The sequence below is a fragment of the Passer montanus genome, unplaced genomic scaffold, assembly GCF_014805655.1.
Source record: "Passer montanus isolate IOZ18808 unplaced genomic scaffold, ASM1480565v1 scaffold4, whole genome shotgun sequence".
Classification (NCBI taxonomy): Eukaryota; Metazoa; Chordata; class Aves; order Passeriformes; family Passeridae; genus Passer; species Passer montanus.
The window spans coordinates 11,076,048-11,096,083 of record NW_024368818.1 but is presented as its reverse complement, the minus strand read 5'-3'; the positions used below and the strand labels follow the sequence as shown (position 1 = coordinate 11,096,083).

General features: G+C 45.4%; 1 protein-coding gene across 1 annotated transcript in view; it reads right to left on the bottom strand.

Moving 5' to 3' along the window:
- MAML2 (mastermind like transcriptional coactivator 2) overlaps positions 1-18,295 on the bottom strand; it is a 210,278-nt gene extending 191,983 nt beyond the window's left edge. The window contains exon 1 of the mRNA XM_039718525.1: positions 17,900-18,295. Within this exon, the coding sequence (XP_039574459.1) occupies positions 17,900-18,295 (396 nt within the window). The remainder of the gene's footprint in view (positions 1-17,899) is intronic.
- Between the last annotated feature and the right edge of the window lie 1,741 nt (positions 18,296-20,036).

The following is a 20,036-nucleotide window of genomic DNA, read 5'->3' as shown; positions in this document are numbered from 1 at the left end:
AAGGGTCTGTGAAAGCTAAGAAAGAAAAGCAAGTCAATTGCCACGAGGCTTAAATTAGTTGTAAATGAACCTTCATGTGTATTGGAAAACTTTTAGAGGATCTGTAGTTTATAAAAGATTGACAGATATGTCCACAGACTTTATACTCCCCTGTTGACATGGCAAGAACCTGCTCTGTTCAAGAAAAGCTACCTTGTTTTTGGATAATTTGAGGGTACGTGTGACAGCATGGATAAGCATATGTGCAGTTCTCTGCCACTAAACCTCAGCAGGGTAAACTCAAGAATGGATATTGTTTTCCTGGCACAAGCAATATTGGAAGTTCTTTGGATTGAGATTTTTTTAGTTGAGCTTTTAGGCCCTCGTTAAAGTAAAAAAAGCTTTGTAGGCTGGAAATACCATAGGCTGACTAGCTCCTCGTGGACAAAGTAGTTTTTAAAGTAAATTGGCCCCCAAACAGCCATTTCCAATTCAAATCCTGATGCAAAAGAATGTTCTTCAGGCTTTACAAAATTATTTAGCCATTTTCGTAACATTTGAAAAAATTATTTATTTGGAGGAAGTTCAAAATGGAAATAATACTCCCAGTACTCAAGCTTAAATGCAGGCTGAGGTAGCCCCATGCTTTCAATGTCCCTGGCCTTGGAATAAGCCTGTGGGAAGGTGTGAACTTCTACTGCAGGACAAGTGACCTTAGGATGTCGGTCCCCTCTGCAAAATCCTGCTATCACTGGTCTTTCCTCACTGACACACATGTGACTGAGGCAGTGTGGGGCCACAGTCCCTTGCATAGAGCTCTGCAGTTTGTCCAGTACAACCTGTGGGAGAATTCATCCTTTTGGGGTGAATGGTACAAACAAGTATTCTGGGGGACTAACAGCACTTCAGTTACGTGTGTTTCAGTCCAAGTTAGTGCAGAACCACTCTGAACCATAATCCCAACCAGAACAATATGTTCAAACTTACATTAGAGACATTTTGGTGTGGATAGTTTAAGAAAGAGGGTGAGTTTTCCACATGACAGACTTACATATAGCTCAGGCAGGATTTGTTACAACAAACACAAATCTTGATACCCTAACACTGAGCTGAACTCTCATTGGCAAGAGAAGCACTTCATTCGATACCCACAGTGTGATGAGGTCCTAATGATGGTATGTTCCATGTCATTTTAAGATTGCTTCACCCTGGCTGCTGGGTTACATCTGCAGTACAGGCCAAAATGTAACCCACTGGTCAGTGTGTGTTATGCATCCATTTCTGTGGCTCATCCACAGAGGAAATGAGTCTCTCAGCTACTACCCTGAAAGAGCTGGTTTGTCCACCCACACTATGATAGCTTGTAAGTTTAATTCTAGAGGTCCCTGACCTCTAGAATTTGGTGGTGGTGAAAACAGTGGCTAGCATGCAAGTTTCTGTGTGTTAACATGAACTAGGACACAAAAAAAGAAGCAACCCTATGATTATGTACTGATGACCTGAACAAAGCCAGTCAACCCAAACTGAATTCTTCTACGAAAATTTTTTTAATTTTGATTTTTCCTTTTCTTAAGAACATAGCACTACACTTTAAGGTTGGGGCCAGTCTTTTTTTCTTCAGTGGCAGTGGCAACATGAACACTTGTCTTCTGTATGAACAGGCTCACTAGTACAACCCCAGTGGTTGTGTCCTGAGACACAACAATAAAACTTCCTCCTGGGACTTTGTGATGCACTGCCACAGCAGTCTCAGAACCTACAGACCCAGAAAAGCAATCTAGAGCTTTGCATTAGTCTGTCTCAGCTGTGATAAGATTCCTTTCAATAGCCTGGGGAGCCTTAGGATGAACGTGATGTTCGCTCTGTCACTCCCTCATGTGCCACTGGTGCTGGCTGTAGATGTGTGTTAGGATGCTACCCCCATGGGGCAGCCTCAGCTGGAGGAGCTCAGATTGGTTTCCAGCGGGACCAGTAAAGAAAAGATCAAATGGCTTATTAACCAGAGGTGAAATTACAGCCTTGTTGCTATTGGTACAGATTCTCTTCTTTCTCTCACTGGTGTTAATCAGAATAAATTAATGAGATTAGGTACAAAACTGAAGGGTCCAGGCCTAGCCAAGGGTCTACATGTTCATTTTCTGCTTTGTATGCAGCTGCTCAAGTGCTTTCTGCATAGAAAGCCACTGTCTGTCAGTAGCTCAGACCTTTTCATTCTGCAACACCAGGTACTCCTTCCCATCATAGACAGATGGGGTGGAACTCCTCAACCATCTGCTTAGTGTTCCTTGCAAGCAAAGGAATTACTTAGCCCACACTGGGAAAGCAAATGTGAAGCCCTTCATATCACCGTCCTACATTATGGCTCATCCCTGCCCAGTCAGAAGTGTCCCTTGCCATTAGTCACAGCAGCCCCAGGAACGAGTTACTCTGGTTTGCATGCCTGCACCCCCCCATCACATGGGTGTGCTATCTTCTGCTGGCTGACAGCCTTTAGACACACCAGTGGGCATCATCATCATCAGTGTAAGCTGCAAGTGTTCCAATAGGAGCCAAACACTCCAGCTTAACTTTGCTTTCTCTTTTCCAGGACTGTTTTCATGAATAAGCAGACTTTCTTCTGCACTCACTGTGTCTCCTAATCATCTCTCTGCTAATCATCCCATCCTGTCTAAAACTAAGGGCCTTAATGGGCCCTCCTAAGTGCCTCTGGATGCCTCCCTGTCATGTTTCGTTTGGGAATAACTTGTGTGAAGGGTGCATCTTTCTTATCAGTCAAGTTCCTCACTGAACATAGTAGCCTGGAGAGGTTGTGGAGTCTCTCTCACTGGAGATATTCAAGAACCATCTGGATGCAATCCTGCGCCATAGGACACACAATCCTGCATCTAGAACAGTCCTGCTTGAACAGGGGTTTGGATCAGATCACCCACTGTAGTCCCTTTCAACCGTATCCATTTTGGGATGTTGAGTCTCTGCATAACTAGACAGCCCTTTGCCTCAGTAACTGTTACGTAAAGGGAATTGCTGGAAATGTTTCTGTGATGCAAGAGCAGACAAAAAAATTAAAGGGGGAGGCAGCGAGGAGGAGGATTGATTAACTGGACCATCCTAACCATGTGTTACTGAGCAGTACCCCCAATAAAAGTAACTGAAAATAAACACAGACAGTAGCTGTAGCTCATTCCCACCAGGAAACCAAATGAAATCTGATGGTGTAGAAACTACATGACCTCTTCAGAAAAATGGTCTCATTAATAATGTTTCTGAGCGATGATCAGAAGTATCCATGACCTTGCATTTGAATTTTGCTGGAGAAACTCTCTAAGGCACAGGAAACCTTTGAACAATCCATTTCTGTGCTATAGCATCTCAGTTATGGACACCAAGTCTCTGCCACCAGGTCCTCACCACCTCAAAGCCAGTGGGATGGGAGGACAAGAAGGTCTGCTGTTTGCAATGCTCATTGCCTAATAGAAGAGCTTGTACAGCTCTTTCAACCTTTGCTCAACATTATAGCTCATGCCTCTCTGCCTCATGCTTTTACCAAGGCCCCAATCTCCTTCCTGCCATTCCTTGATAAAAGGATAATAAATGCAGTAAAGATACTAATGTGTTAGGTTAGATTAGATTAGATAAGAGATGGTTACAAAAGACCAGCAGAGTTGTTCATGCAGGACTTAAATGTCTCTGGATGTAAGCAGCTTTGTTTTGCTTTCAGATCCATTCCTCCTGTAATATTGTACTTTTAAAGACCATTTCAGAGGAAGCCAGATCCTAATATGTAGTTCATTGCCTCTGAGAGAGGCAACAGCTCTGGCCTTCCCAACAAAGCACTCATATTAAGTTGGTGCCCACACAACCTTCAAAGTGCACACACAGTGTAGTTTGTAAGGCAGGAAAAGGGGATGGCTAAAGAAAGATTAAGTGCTGAGGGAGAAAACCTGTTCTGAGGAGACAAAGCACATCAAGAGACAGAAAACCACAAGTTTTAGATGTGCAACTGTCTTGTAATAGGCCTGATAAAACAGGAGATCTGGCCACTGGCTCCTGTTTCACTTCTAGAGTGGAGTCAGTCAAATGGGATTGGTTTCCTCCTTGGAATATGACAAAGAATAATTTTACTACTTCTTGAAAGGATGGCTATCCTACTCTGCATCAATTTGCTTTCCTAGTGCCAGGGTAATTTTTTCAAGCTTCCTTTGATTGACATTCCTACATGTCATAGGATTGTACAGAGCTAGACACTTGAGCACTGACAGCAAAATTTCACTCTCTTCCTTTGCCCTTCAGCTCTTCTTCTGCCTTCAGCTCCTAGCACTGGCCTCTTAACACCATTCTGAGATCGATGGCTACCATGTGTGCTGGGAAGCCCAGGCATCCCATCACCCTGCAAGGACTGTGAGAAACAGGGAGTCTGAGAGACATGGTTTCAGCCTTAATACTGCATTTCCCAGCTGGGACCTGCCTGTGTGTGGTATGCCTAGAGTTCTCCACAGGTAAAGCCCTTTTCAATAAATTATTGCCTTTAATTTTTAAAAATACATTTTCAGTAATATATCTCTAGAATGAAAAGCCAAAAAAGAGGGAAAGCAGAAAGACTGACAGATCAGAAGGCAATGATAATAGCTCAGACTTCTCTAAAGGCCCAATGCTTATATCACTGGCAAGAAAAGAGACTGGACTGCCTCCTACTAACACAATTCAGGATTTTTCCTAGACCACACTTACAAGCAAGGAAGGAAATGGGCCTTTTACATTTGTTCTCTAGTATTTCTAACTGTTCAAGAAACAAGAAAGCCTGTCTTTATACAAGGCATTTAAATAGTGTTTTCACTGTACAGCAAACCAAAATGTCAAGTTAGTACTACAATTTCAGAAAGTAAATAGGTAACTACTTCTTAGGTAAATACAAAGCATACTTTGTCCTCTGGCACTGATGGATGACTCATTGACTGATGCACTGATGTCACATGTCAGCATTTTTTTTTCAGCCATGGCTCCAGTCTGTATTCTTGACTCCAGCAAAATCTCCTAGGGATAAATGTTCCAAAAGTCTCCAGAGATTTTAGGCTGAGATTCAAAAATACAATTAGATGTCCAGTTCTCCTTGGTTTCAGTTCAGTACAGAGAAGATTTGATGCCTACATGTTTTAAATCAAAAAGATTTGGACTCCTAACTGTTCTCAGACTGGTCATTGGGATGCAGGAGAGGAATCCAAGAGTCCAAGGGTCCAACTCCCTGTCAAACACAGTCATAGAAATAATGTTAACTCTGTATGAAGAATTACCTTTCTAAGACATAATTGCTCTTCATTTAATGGCAGTTGCTTTAAATAAACTGCACCTGGGTACGCAACACAGTTACATTATTGAACATTCAAACAGCAAACAGGCAGCAGCACGACTAAAACGTGTTTACAGTTCAGAGACACTCAGATTCCAGAGTGAGTGAAAATGTAAAAGGTGACCAGGAGAGCATCCACATTTTCTGACTTGCCTGCACCACCCAGCCCTATTTAATAGTCACTAAAAATACAGGATAGTGGATGAACTACTATTCTTAAAACTTTGGTATACTCTTAAGCATTTTCTGAATCAGACCAATAAAGATGTCTCCTCCAGAATGGGGTCCACTTCCACAATGAAGCAGCACACAAACAGAAAAGTATTTAATCATATGTTTATTGTCACACATATTCTTTTAGTATTTTTTGAACTGGAGCCTAAGCATTCACAACTGTATGCCCAGTCTGTGAGTGCTGATGAAGCATGAAGCACTTCGCCTTCATGTGGTGAAGGGTCAAAGAACCTACAAGTGCCTTGTCAACTCACAGAAGTTTTTGCTCTAAGTTTCTTATGACAGCAACACAGGAACTTTGAGCTCATCCTTTATAAAACTAGTAAGAGTTTGGTCAGAAAATGTCCCGTTCAAGCAAAAAACTAAAGGCAACTAGAGAAGTAGTGTGTGTAAAGATGAGGAGAACATATGGAAAACATGTGTTCAGCATGTCTCTCTCAGCCTGTCCTCTGGCCTTTCCAAAGTAGAAAAACAACATTATGAAGCAGCAGTGTCAAAAGCATGAAAGGAGAGATGGGAGGGCAATCACCCAGGTGAGAGGGGGTGAATGTGGAGAAGGAGACATGGCTTATAGCTTTAGGAAGTGGAGGAGGGGGACAGCAGAGAAGAACTTTACCGGGGGAAGGTGGTGAGTGTGACTTCAGTGACCAAAAGTGGCAATGCAAGGCTGGGGTGAGGAGTCCTTCTGACCTGTGTCAAAGAGCCTGTGCTTTGATGGCAGCCTGGGAGACCCAAGCACAGACAGTAGGTCCTGGGAGAGGGCTGCAAGAACCACATAATAAAGTGTTGCAGTAAATAGCCCTTTTGGTACAGCTGCCATCCAAAGGCTGTTATCCTTCAGAGGCATAACAGAATGAACACACACTCAGTACACTGGCAAGGGGGTTATCAACCTCACTAGCCATCCTGGCTCTAGCAGGGTCCCTCAGATGTATTGTGTGTGGTACAAATGTATGCCAAAGGGCTTACATATAGTTGGTTTACACAGAAAGTTTTAGAAGTACATACTGTTTACTCAAGGGACTGGATTAACTTCTGCAGAGCTATTCTGGTCCACCTGTAAACACATGGACTAAAAGGCCTTGTGAAAAGTAGTTACTGTGTATTTCCAAGTGGCACCTTTTAAAACCTGGATATCTTGTGTTATGAATGCTGGGGGTTTGTTTTGGTTTCTAAGTACCAAAAATGACAGAATCATGCTATACAACTACTGGATACAGTTATTTTTTCCCCCAGTTCAAAGCTGTTTTTTTCCCCGCCAGTCCCTAGGGCTGAAAAAGTAGTGTGTTAAACTTGCAGTATAAACTGCTGCTGGCAATTGCCCTCAGCCCAATGATCTTGCTTAGATGAATAGCAAGGTCTGTATGGGATTGACCAAGGGGACGAGGGGGCAGGGGGCTGTGGTGCTCCAGGCCTGCTTACACAGGAGCCTCACAGACATCAGCCTAGGCACATCTAGATCTTCCTTAGCTGCTGAGAGTGGCACTGATGGCACTCTAGGAGCACCTACATGAAGGATGGTCATGCCTAGTTTGAGAATGTCCTTCACACTGCACCTGAGCTGTGCTCTCAGATTCACCATCCACACACAGACACAGATTGTGCCTTCAGGTTGCCTCAGGGCAACCCTTGAAGGACAGTGTGGATTTACACAAAGGGACAGAATTAACTGAGCCTGGAATTAGCCATTAGCTCTGTTTTCTAAACTATGACTTTGACAGAAAGCAAGAAGATTTTGTAGTATAGGGGGAAAAAAAGCAGGAAGCTGGAGGGTGGGGGGGAGGGGGGGAATGGAGTCAGAGTGTGTTTGCAGCTGTTGACCATCAAATTTCAATTCAATCAACATGACTGAGTTCCAGCTCCTGAAAAAGAGAGCTTTTGATGACATATTGACATAGCCTGAACTACAGTAGTCCAAGTGGCAGTGCTATAATTATAAGGATTATATTTAATACTGCACTTAGAAATGAAGGCCTGAAACACTGTGACACTCTCTCTCTCCCCCTAAAAGCTGGCCAAAATATGTCCTAGGAACCATTACGGTAATACACAAAGTTGGTAGGAAAAAAGAAACGTCAGAACTCAAATCGTTATAAAAGGAGATCATGTGGCTGGCAGCTCAGGTCTGTTGGGAGTTGAGCAGTGAGGAGGAAAAATGTGTGTGAAAGGAAGGGCAGTTGGATTTGCAGGAAAAATGGCAAGTTGTTTTTAAAAGTACAGAATTAACTGGTTTAAGGAAATAAGTCAATTGATAATTAATACACTACTTACTTGTGAATTTGGATTCTTTTTGTAGCATGTCGTGGACTTCAGCCAGGCTGAGGCCTGTTTGTTGAACAAAGACCAAACCCTGCAAATATTTCTTGACTTGCTTAATTCGACACATCTTGATTTCAGTGCGATTACCCATGTGTGCACAATTAAGCACACGCATAAGTGTTTCCGGGAACTGGGCCATGGAGGTAAGCAGCCGCATGTTGAACACCAAGTCTATCTAGCTGGGAAGGATGTCGAACCAAAAGCTTTCAGAGAAGCAGAGAGAATGTATTTCTTTGGAAAACAAAATAATTGACTATAAACTAGTATAATGATCAGAAATAAAAGGCCTGATCCTGTAGTAGGCTGATGTTCCACAGTGCCACGTCCACAGTATTTCCCATAGGCGGTTTCAGGAGGGGCAAATCAGATCATAATCAAGACTGAAAATGCAGATATTGAGATACCATAACAATGAGGAAAAGGCGGGAAAAAAGGAAAAAAAAGAGAGAGGAAGGCAAGGCAAGGCAAGGCAAAGAAAGGCAAGGCAAGGAACCTGGAGATGGTTTCTAAAGCAACAGAACCCTAAATAAACGGTCTGATTTTCCAAAGTGAAAAACATAAACTGAACAACCCATGCAGCATTTTTGCCAACTGTCACTGAGGTGGTATTTCTAAAATCTGGTGGAATGACTCATCCCAGAACAACAACTGTTGCCAACAAGGTCTTTCCTTCAAGTCTAGATATTTGAATAAGAGAGATACAAAAACAAAATAAACAGAAAAATCAGGAACAGCTTCTTGTCTTGGGGTTTAACTCTGAAGCTGCCTGTGAAGTCACCCACTCTCCAAGGCGCCTCCCCAACCTACTGAGTAGGCATCCAGGTGATCCTCTGGGCCAGGAAAGAGACTGAGTATGCCTCAGTTAAACCAAATTCTTCCTTCTGCACCTAGTCGCAACCTCTCACATCATTAATATGTGCAGGATGCATCCTCCTGATCCATTCTGCCCTCCACAGCAGCAAACATTACCAGGAGAAGCACAACCCTGCCAACAGGTAACACAGTCCTCAAGTGGTTTGAGACAGACACCCTTAAACTCCGTGGGAGCAAGGCTGGACCAAAGATTCCACTGTTGTGCAGTAACTAAACACAGCCCTGTCAGCGCCAATGAACGTCTTTCTTTGGCTAGTACAGAATGCAAAGATTTCAAAGATGCTTTCTGAAGCAGTGTTATTTTGCTGAATAATTTATGTCTTCGAGTCTTCTGAAAATGAGCAGCATACACTTCAGTGCTGCAATAATACTATTCAGTGGAGACAGTGCACATTATGTTCAGTAAGCTCATTGCTTAAGCACTGTTGCCATGACTATAAGAAAGTGATTATACTATTGTTTACAAGAGACTCTCAGTAAGTCATTACCACAGTAGCCAGAGTTTTGCCTCAAGTCAAAATTTTTCAGAAGGAAAAAAATAATCTCACAGGTATAATTAACTTTGTGATCAAGATAATCCATTGAAAGGCTTTGGAAACTGAATACATCCTACAGTGAGGAATAAAAATAAGTAAGGATCACCAGTGTCTCAGGACTGTTGACTTACTGGTTTTCTGACTGTTAATGGGTAAATTCCATTGAGAAGAAAAGCCCTGCTAACTAACTAACTGTTATAACTAATTTTTAATTTATAGGACAAGCACCAATATAGGAGTTCAACTGTGATGGGTAATGCTGTAAAAACAAACCACTTTGTACATCATGTAAGGAAAAAAAAAAAGACTTTAAAATTTTGACTTAGAAGAAACATTTGAGATTCTGAAAAATGGCTTTTCAGTGTCCTGGATTGAAATCAATACCCAGAACACTCAGTGCTGAATCCTCTAGTGCATATACATGTACAAGAGTCCAGTACATGACCTCCGTATCTCAATAACATGCTGATGATCAATAGTTTCCAAAAGTAAGAAGCAATTCTGAAGCTGTCGGAAAGTCATCCTCACATTTCCTATGATCAGTAACAGGCCAGGAACACAAAGCAAAGAGATGATTAATAGAGTGCTGGACTAGGAGTCAGGAAATCTGGGCTCCGTTCCCAGCTCTGCCACTGACCTGCTGTTTGGCCTTGGGCAACACACTTGACCTTTCTGTGCTTCTGTTCCTCCTTCCATTCTTTGTCTATCTTGTCTCTTGAGGCACTGAGCTACGCAGGGAAGGGCACAGTTCTCACTGGGTGTTTGTATAACACCTACTCTAGGGAGGTGGCTGCAGAGATCTACAATAAAGCCAGGGTACCACCAGGATGACTCTTGCACAATAGCATGTTTTGTTTCAAAACAGAATGGCCATGATGAACCCTCTTGGGGTTTCATCTGCCCGTCCAGGATCTTACCAAGTCTTTTAGCCAGCTTCAGTCTCAGGCAGCAGGTAAATGGGTTTGCAAGATGTACATCCTCACTTGTCAGAAGCACTTTGACATTGATTCCTAATTGGTACTAATTTCTCTCCACCTTGATTCAGCTGGGTTTGCAAGCACATCAGAATTATAACTGAGTGACATAGATAAAAATAGCTACAGGAGCCATTTCTGAATACAAGGAATTTCTTCAGGGAAATGCCAACACCTGTAGGTGAAACCACAGGCATGAGGGTGTTTTCAAATTAAAACTAAAATAAATTATAATTTTTAGGTAAGTACATTGGAATTTTGCATAAATTATTCAATTAAGCAGTATTTCTCAGTGTTTTTCTCACCCTGAGCCATAAATGTGAACCATCCTCCATTACTACCAGATGGGAGGCAACACATGCAGGACAAGGTGGTTCTCACCTGCTTTCACTGGGAAGCAGCTGCAGCCTCAGAGAGACCTGATGACTTGTGTATATAGTCTCAGTCCAGTCCCACTCTGCTCCCAGTTACCTGAAGCATCAAGTACATGAAACTTGGACACAGAAGACTTAATTGGGAGATTAATTTGAGCACATATTGATGTAAAATCAGGAGCAAGTAAAACAAGAAAATATAAAGCATACACATTTATGATTATGAAAAGAAAAAAAATGTTTTTCTCTGCTAAAAAGAAAGATCACTGCCACATGGAGATTAATTTGAGCACATATTGATGTAGAATCAGGAGCAAGTAAAACAAGAAAATATAAAGCATACACATTTATGATTAGGAAAAGAAAATTTTAAAAATTGCTTTTCTCTGCTAAAAAGAAAGATCACTTGCACTTTTATTGTGAATTTTGGCAACATGGTGCCGTGAAAACCTAGGTCTGGAGTCATGTGATTATGTAAAAGACTCATTCAGGTTTGTATTTGCAATACTCAGATCTGTGGGTCAAAGGCTGAAAAGGTGATTTGAAGCTTCTCCAAGGCTTTGTCAAAGCAAACATTCAAAACTCCTATTTTAGGCTCCATCAATAATGGATTTCGGTTTTGAGCAATAAAATTCACCACCACATCTCAATTCACTTTAAAGAAGTGATAAATAGTATCTTTCACAGAAGAAACTGACATTTATGGAAGTGAAATAACAGGAGTAATCTATTAAATAGCTTCTAGAGTCAAAGTGGAAACAATTAGATTTCAGTTTACAGCATGCTCACCTAAAAGCTGTTGCTTGAGAGTTTCAGGTATTTTGGTTTAGTTATTAGTGTTGGCACTACAGTACAAATATGGACTGATTACCTGCATCTAAAAATACTTTGGAAGAACCGGACAAGGTATAACAAATTTACAAGTTGTCTCTCAAGTGGCTATAGGAAGCTTTCCAATGGGAATCTAGGGCATAAATAGTTTATGCTTTTATTTAAAAGGAAAAAAGCACAGGAAAAGAAATCTATATCTTAGTACCACTAAGTTGAAAATTTGATCCAAATCTCACTCAGCACCAGCTCCTTCTTTTCTGCAGCCAATGCTACTGCCTCTTTCACTGCTCAGAGCTGTTTCAAACTGAAGCAGCATGATATAGGTAAGACCTTTTTCAGGTTTACAGACTGTGATTAAGATTTGCGGAAAATATAGACCTGTCAAGAATCCCATCAGCCTCATCTTATTCCTGCTGGTAGTATCACCACTGGGAATTCATACAGGGGAATACTGACATGCATACACCAGAGAGAGGTCAAAGAGCAAAGACCTTGCTCTTCTCTTCAGAGCAGCCAGGTGGCCAAAGCTCTTCTAGGCACCATGCAGCTGATTGGGTGCCCTCTCTGGTGTTATATAGTGGTTGCTTTAATCACCTGCTTGAATTCCAGGATGTGATCTTGTCAGGTCATTGTCATGTAGAGTTGAGCCTTCAGCAGAACCCAAGGTCCCATGTGCTAGTGAGATTGTACCACCAGAAAAGCTAAAGCATAGAAGGGAAATAGTGGCACAGCAGGAGACATTTGCAAGACCACAGAGACACTTTCTGGCAGAGCTGGCACCTCTATGCCAGTGCTTTGTTAGCTGGAGCAGCTTGCCAGCTTCCAGTTCCTCCTACACCACATAAGGAATGCAATATAAATGAAGCAGTGGAGATACCACACTTCCCAAAGTTGTCAAAAGGGCCTGGATGGAGCAATTCTTTTCCAGTAACGAGACAGTGGTGAAGTTTCAGTTTTTATAAGGCAGCAGACTTAATAAGAAAAGCAGACCACAACTGGCCTTTGAAGACAATATCTTGGTAGAAGGGACTGTTGACAGCAGTTAGGAAGAGGAAGAGAGGCACTGTGGCCTTTCTTAACCTGCTGACTAGCCTAACTGCTGGGGCTTTTTGTGGTCACTGCAACTTAACTGAACCCCACATACCCCTTCTGCAGGGAGTGCTCTTTGAGAGGGGAAAAGTACCAATAGTGATGAGAGGCAAAGTTTTGACAAAACAGCTTCTCTGACTCAGACATACCTTTCTAAGGTTCAGATTTCCCCACAGAACAGCTCACATTTTTTGCTGGAGTCACACTTTTCAAAGTAGAACAAACAGAAGCTGAATATCACTTTCCTTTGTTGTGGTGCTACAGAAAAGGGACTCAATTTGAGTACTGCAGGGGATGCAAGAACTCTGTCAGAGGACATGCCACAACAGCCACGGATGTTAATAAGCCCACGGGTTGGCCTTGGAGAGCACATCAAGTCCAGGCAGAGACATTGTTCCTTTGCTCACTCCCTACAGAAACTTTGGTGGTGGAAACAGTCTGTTAAACAGTTTCAGAATGGAGGAGACTTTCATTAAATGTATTCAAAGCTGAAAAAGCTTTAAAGGGTGCAAGTGATTTGATGGGAGAGCTGGGCCTGAAAAGGCTCCTACATACTAGCATTAAATTTAACAAATTCACTTGTTGAAATTCTCATTAAAAACAGCTTCTATGCAGCTTCCAGGGAGTCTTCTTGATTATGGTCTGGAACATATTCTCACAGTTAAGGGGAACAAAGATTTTTAATGGCACCCATGTCCATCCAAAGCAAATGGCTCTCAGCAGGCCAGAGGGCCCATGACAGCAGATCAATGTTTTCCACCCACACAGGCAATGTGACTTACTCCTTTTACCTGACTCAGCTACATAAATTGTGATTATCGGAACACAGCTTTGCTCCTGCAGAAGCCCAAGAAGCAGAGAACAGTCCTTTATCTCACAAACAGAACGTTTCCATTGTTTTGGCACCAAACGTTGTGTCAGTGAAAAGACTGCACTCTAGCTTTGCAGAATGGTTTGTGCTTTAATCCACCTGTCCTCACCACACCATAATGTCACTTCACCCCACAGGTGGTCACCTTATCCTGCTTGCTTCAGAACACTTCCAAAGGTTATGTGCATCCCCCAGAAATGCAGGTATTTCTGCAGAGTGCCCCGGCAGCCAAGCAGCAAACAAAACAAAGAACTTGGGAGATGGGGGTAAGTGTCAGCTTAGGCAAAGATACCCGAGCACAATCATTCCTCTTAAAATACTGCAGGATCTTTAACACTAGCATAGAGGAGGCCAAACCTCAGCAAACACACTGTGGATCATTAAAAAAAAAATCCTAAGGAAATTAATTCAGGATCTCCACATAAAATAACTGCCTGAATTGAGGTTTTACCAGTCAGTCTTGGCTCTTGGTACCAGGTCAGAGAACCCTGGTTTTCACTGAGGTCATCTAGCATAGAGGAGGCCAAACCATAAAAAAAAAAAAAAATCCCAATGGATCATAAAAAAAAAAATCCCAATGAAATTAATTCAGGATCTCCACATAAAATAACTGCCTGAATTGAGGTTTTACCAGTCAGTCTTGGCTCTTGGTACCAGGTCAGGGAACCCTGGTTTTCACTGAGGTCCTCTGGGAGCTGGGACAAACCCATTGACTCTTCTAGATCTGTACAGCTGTTGATGAGAATTTAGGGAGCAGGAGGAATTAACACATTCCCCTCTTCCCTGAATATATAACTTTTATGGGATGGTTTTCCCTTTTCTTTTTTCACCTGCTTGTAGACTATATCTGGGGAGCAGGCCACTTTTACAGTCACTTTTAAAATACAGAAAATATTAATGTAATTAATGGCTATTTTAAATGGATTCTTGTAATGATAAATTCAGCACAACTGTGAGATGGGTGAAAGTAGAACAAGTCACCTGTGACTGATGACAAACATCACTTAACACACTCAGAGCCATCGGGGTGATGGCTGCAATGAAAGAACCTGACCAGAATAATACACTAACGCCTATGAGACAGAGCTCCCAGCTCTCACGGAGCAAAATGAGCAGTGCTCAGCCTGTGTCAGAAGGATGATGGAATGAATTGACTGCCAGAGACTTGAAACTGCAGTGCAAGAAGTTTAGTATTACCAGTTCAGTGCTTAAGGGACTGAGGAATGCCCTCCAGAGCTAACTGTTTACATATAACGTAAATAGTATAAACAGCTAAGTGCTGGAGGGCATGTACATACATATAGATGTATGTATATAAGAAAGACAGAATATTTTATCTGTTCCACTCTGCACCACGAAAAGTAACAACACCATATAAATAAACAAATGTCAGCTCTTGGGAAATGCACGAAGGCAGAAAGTACAAAAGCTTCCCTAGCTGCGTCCTGAAGAATAAATCTCTCATTCACACACCACCCACATCCATTGGTCCAGCTAAAAAAATCTGATCCCCAGTCTCCAATTAGAAAATGCTGTTGCTAAAGATTTTGCTTTCTCAAAAATCAAAGTAACAATGTTAAATTAAGGCCAAACCAAACTCCTCCAAAAAATCTACTCTTCTGCCAGTTCTAAACTGTCCACTGGGAAAAGATAATTATCAAATAATAGTACCAACAATGTCAGATAATCACTTCAAGCTCTTTGATATGTTCAAGGAAACATTGTTTCAAATGTTACCAAGTGTCAAATATTTACTTTTAAGTCCAACTGTGAAAATGACCCATCCAGTGCCACTAAACACGGCAGGCACATGTGTAACAAGAGAAGTGGGATCTGCAAAGCAGAGGAAACAACCCAGCTGGGTTTTTCAGACAAAAGAGCGTCCTGGTAGCCAGAGCTCCCCAGTGAGAGTTATGACTGCCTTTGCGCTTATCTGTGTGGAGCTGTGGGGGTTTTTTAAAGTGGTGGACCTACAGCAAGGCACGTGGAGCTTTACATTCCCCTTGGAGTCGGCTGTGTCCGGTCTCACATACTCAGCGTGAAACTTGCACCCATGCTCCTGTCTTGTACCTCCCTCTGCTAGAGCTTCCCTGCCACAAGTGAAATTCAGAGCTGCCCCTTGTTCCCGGACCCTGTGCACCCTGTCTGCTGTAAGGAATAAATCTGGAATTAGAGGAATAGCATATATAAGGCTTCCACTGGATTTCCTCTTGAGAATCACTCAATTGAGGATGAATTCTGCTTAGAGATTGTTCTCTTCCCATCCATTTATAATGCACAGGACAACAGGCTTAGTCTACCTCATCCTTCCTCTTCTAGTACCCTTGGAATAACTGGCAGAGATAATTCCTTTTCCAGCTATGGCTGGAGGAAAAGCAAGACTCTGTTCTTTCCTGGTCCATCCCTGCCCTCTGAATTTTCAAGAACAGGAACACAAAGCTGTACTACCTCAAAGCTGCGTGACCCCCAGCTACTTGAATTCACCCCACACAGACACCGTGTGTTTTGCTATTCCTTGTTAATATTTGCAACACTGTTGTAGGGAGCTCTTGGTAAGGAGAAGGTGTATCTCCAGGACACAGAGGTGTGACTTTGAACCAACGGCTTTCTCTGGTTCTTAATCAGAGCAGCAAATGAGGAATGTCAGTGTCAAGCATAAAGTGGGAGGGTGTGCAGTGAAACCATTACAACAATGCTGTTTCATGAGCCAGCATTTACTAGGTGTCAAAACATGGTTCAGGGCCCCAAACGTCTTGCTCACTGAAGTCACACACCTTGTCAGCATGATTACCGAACTAGCAAGCAAAAATGATGGGGACATTGTCAGACCTTTTGCTTCTCAAGGTTACATGTGTGTGGAGTTTCCTGGGAGATAATGCAACATGCAACATAGAGTGAAGGCTGTGCATAATATCTCCAGCAAGCAGCAGGCTAATAGCCATTAGTGATATTTCAGAAACAGCAACAACCTCTCTGCACTTAAAAGATGAAAATCTTTCAGTATTTTCTTGGGAGTTGTTTCATTTAGCATTTCCAAACAGCTGTCTCCAGCTATTTCATAATAATAGTAACAACTAACAAAAAATAAAATTAAAAAACAAACAAACAAAAAACCCCACATAGGCCTGTTGCCTAATTTCAGAAAGTGAATTTTTCTGGGACATACACTATTAGGCAAAAGCCCTTTCATTTTTCCCATAAGGCAATGGCAAAGCATTACATTAATACACACTGGAAAAATAAGATAATGGCTTTCTTGATTGTGACGAGGAATGTGGGGAGATTTAATCTGAACACTGAGTCAGGTGGAAGCGCCTAAACTCCCCTCGGACACAATGTTATCGCATTTAACGCTTACATCATCACCCTCACGAATGATGCTGAGTAACGCAGCCCCGAACGTCGATCCACGCACCGCACGGGTAAGAAGGCAGAAACGACCACAAAGGTCCCGTTTTAGCATACGTCAGGCGCTAAGAAAGATAAGTTTGATGTCTGGAGCAGAGGGAGCGATCTATTTTCAGCTGTTCGAATAGCAGCCGCGGGCCTATCAGGATGCAGTCACTCCTCTCAATGTTTCGCATGTGTGCCGAGAATCAAGAGTTGGGAGGCAGCACAGCGGAGCAAACGCCTTCAAAAGCGTGGTGCACCGACTGCTCGTAATAAAGTAACAGGAGACAAGGCTTCGCCTCCTTGACATGTTCAGGGCAATTTCCAGTTGAAAAAGGTCAGCGTATCATTTACAGAGCGGCAGTGCCTGGAAAACTCTCGTAACTCTGCTCCGCTAAACACCCTGGGTGACAACAACAACCTGAGCATCGCTGGCGAGCCCGGCGCTCGGAGCTGCCCGCAGGCGCTCCGCTCCGCTCCGGACAGTGCCCGCTGCCCCGGGCGGAGGCACTGCCGAGTTCCAGGGGCACGCCCGCGAAATGACCTAAAATAGGTGCCTGAAGCCCTGGCGAACGGGACGGAGTGGGGCAGGGGGAACAATTCTGAACGCGGGTGACACTCGAGCGCTACTTTTCACCCTTGCTCGGGGACGCGCTGACAGCGCCGGCTGCCAGTGCCCTCCTCACGGATGCCGCTGTCACCGCCTCATGTAAGGACGACGGCAGAGGCGCGACGGCAGAGGCGCGACGCGTTTTTAGGTGCACAGCGTGATGTAAAAAAAACCCCAAAGCAGCACCCCAAGCAGTCTCAAAATCCCTTCGAAGAGCACACATACGCTCCCTCAGCCCCCCGAGCTCGGCGCCCGCCCACCGCCCCTCACACACTCGATGCCACCGCGGGCCCGGCTCCTGGCAGGGCCCACCCCGCGGCGCAGCGGGCCGAGCCCGCGGACACCGGGCCGAGCCCACGGACACCGGGCCGAGCCCACGGACACCGCGGGGCCCGCGGGACAGGGCGGGCGCCCCGCGGAGCGAGCGGGGGCTCGGCGCGGCGCCTCCCCGCCGGCAGCGGGCGCTGTGACTCACCGCCAGGAGCGCCGAGGCGCGCTGCTCCCCCGCCGGCTGCTCCCCGTTGATGCCGCCGTTGCCGAGGAGGTGCTGGTGGTAGTCCGGGGGCGCCGCGCCGGCGGCAGCGGCGGCGGCGGGGGCGGCGGCCGCCTTGGGGTGCTTGCCGGCCTTGCGGGCGCCCTGCCCCTGCTGCACGAGGTGGAGGAGCTGCAAGGTGCTCTCCCGCTCGCGGTCCGAGCTCTCGGCGCGGCCCCGCTCGTAGCGCCCCTCGCAGCTGAGGTGGTGCTGGCGGCAGACGGCGATGCGGGCCCGCAGCCGCTCCACGATGGCGCTGTGCACCCGGGGCGCCGCCGGGCCCCCCCCCAGCAGCCCGGCCCCCAGCCCCGCGGCCTGGGGGGGAGCCGTGTCGCCCATCGCTGGCTGCCGGTCCTGGCCCTCCGGATGGGTCGGTAAAAAAAAAAAAAAAAAGCCAAATAAAGCGAGCCGCTGCCTTCAAAATGAATCCCAGGACGAAGGAGCTCTCCGTCGGGAATGAGTGAGACTTGGCAGGTTTATTGGGTTTATTTTATTTCGGGGGAGCGGGGGGTGTTATTCCTTGAAGTGAAAATTTAAGGCATTGCCGTGGTCGGCGGCGCGGAGAAACCCCCGGCGGACCGAAAATCTCGTAGGTTAGCTGGAGTGGGTTTGTTGGGGTTTCTCTCGCTCTCTCTCTCGCTCTTTTTTTTTTTTTTTTTCTTTTAAGTCTTTAGTAAATGTGCAAATAAAGAGCCGGGAAGGAGGAGAAAGAGGAGGAGGGTCGGGTTAGTTCAGTCTTTGTGCTTTCTCGTTTCTCTCGCCCGCTCGTTGCTGGCCACTCTGCGGCGTGGTGACTGTGTCCGGCTGGCTGCCGCTAAACTGTAGTTCCTCTAAAAATCAGAGAGACAGATTCCCCGGTCCGGAACAATGTCAGTCAGTGGACTTCCAAACCACGCTTCGCCTTCACTTAATTCAGCCACTGGATAAATCCGTACTGCTTTCAGTGCTCATCTCCCCCCTTAGTATTAAGCAGCAAGCTACGGACACAGGCAAAGAACTCCTCTCGCGTACTTTCCCTTTTACTCCCAGATATCGAACAGTTTCAAGTACAGTTTCAAGAAAAGCACGGAGGAGGGGGGAGAAGGGGAAGAGGGGAAAAAAACCCCAAACAAGCAACCCAGCCCCTCTTCAGACAGTAATTACAAACGGAGAGTTGCACTTACAAACTTCCAGCATTTTGCCCCCAGAACAGTCCAGCAGCCACTTTTCCTTTGTGTTTTTGTATATTCCATGCCCGCGCCGGCGGGCGGGTGTTTGCCGCTGGGCTGTCGGCGCTGCCGGTGCCGGAGCTGCCCGCGGCCCCTCCGTGCGGCGCGGCGCGGCGCGGCGCGGAGCGGAGCGGGGGCGGGAGGCGGGTGTCACCGGCAGGGAGCGCGGCCGGGGACGCGGCGCCCGGGAGGCCGGGGCGAGGCTCGGAGCCTCCCAGCGGCCGCCGAGGGGAGTCGGGCTGCCGCTGCCGCTCCCCGGGAGGTATGTGCATGGGAGGAAGCCAAGGAAATCCCCGCTCCTCTCCTCGCCCTCTACCTGGGTGCCGGTTCGGGCGCGGAGGAGCGCAGCCTCCCGCGCTCTCCCTCCTCCCCCGGCGGCGAGACCTTCAGGCGAGTACGAGGGAGTTCTCAAATAAATCACGGCGCTGCGCTCCTCTACCAGCTGGATTTCTCTGGAACAGACGGTATAAAAACAAGCAGTGCGTTCTAGGGCGCTCGCATGCACGGGACGAGTGCACGACTCGAGGTCAGGCTCGGGATGTGGGAGCTCCGCGCGCTGACAGGAGCTTCTTGGGTGTCCGGGGCAAGTCACGTAGCGCCTACACTGTGGTTCCTCCCCGGGAAAGCCGCAGGCTTAGTGCTTCTCTCGCCCGGCTCCTCTATTTAGAGCAGGGCAATTTTAGACTGCGAGATCTGGCCTCTGGAACTGGCCTTGCTGCAACTGGCAGCCGTCAGGTTCTGCGTGTTATTGTAGGTGAGCTGTAAAGGAGGATGCAGAAATAGCTGGGAGCTGGCTGTCTTTATTAAAGCAATATGCTGTTCTACTACTGTGGCTGAATTAGCCAAATTCCCAAATACCTCTGGGAATAAAA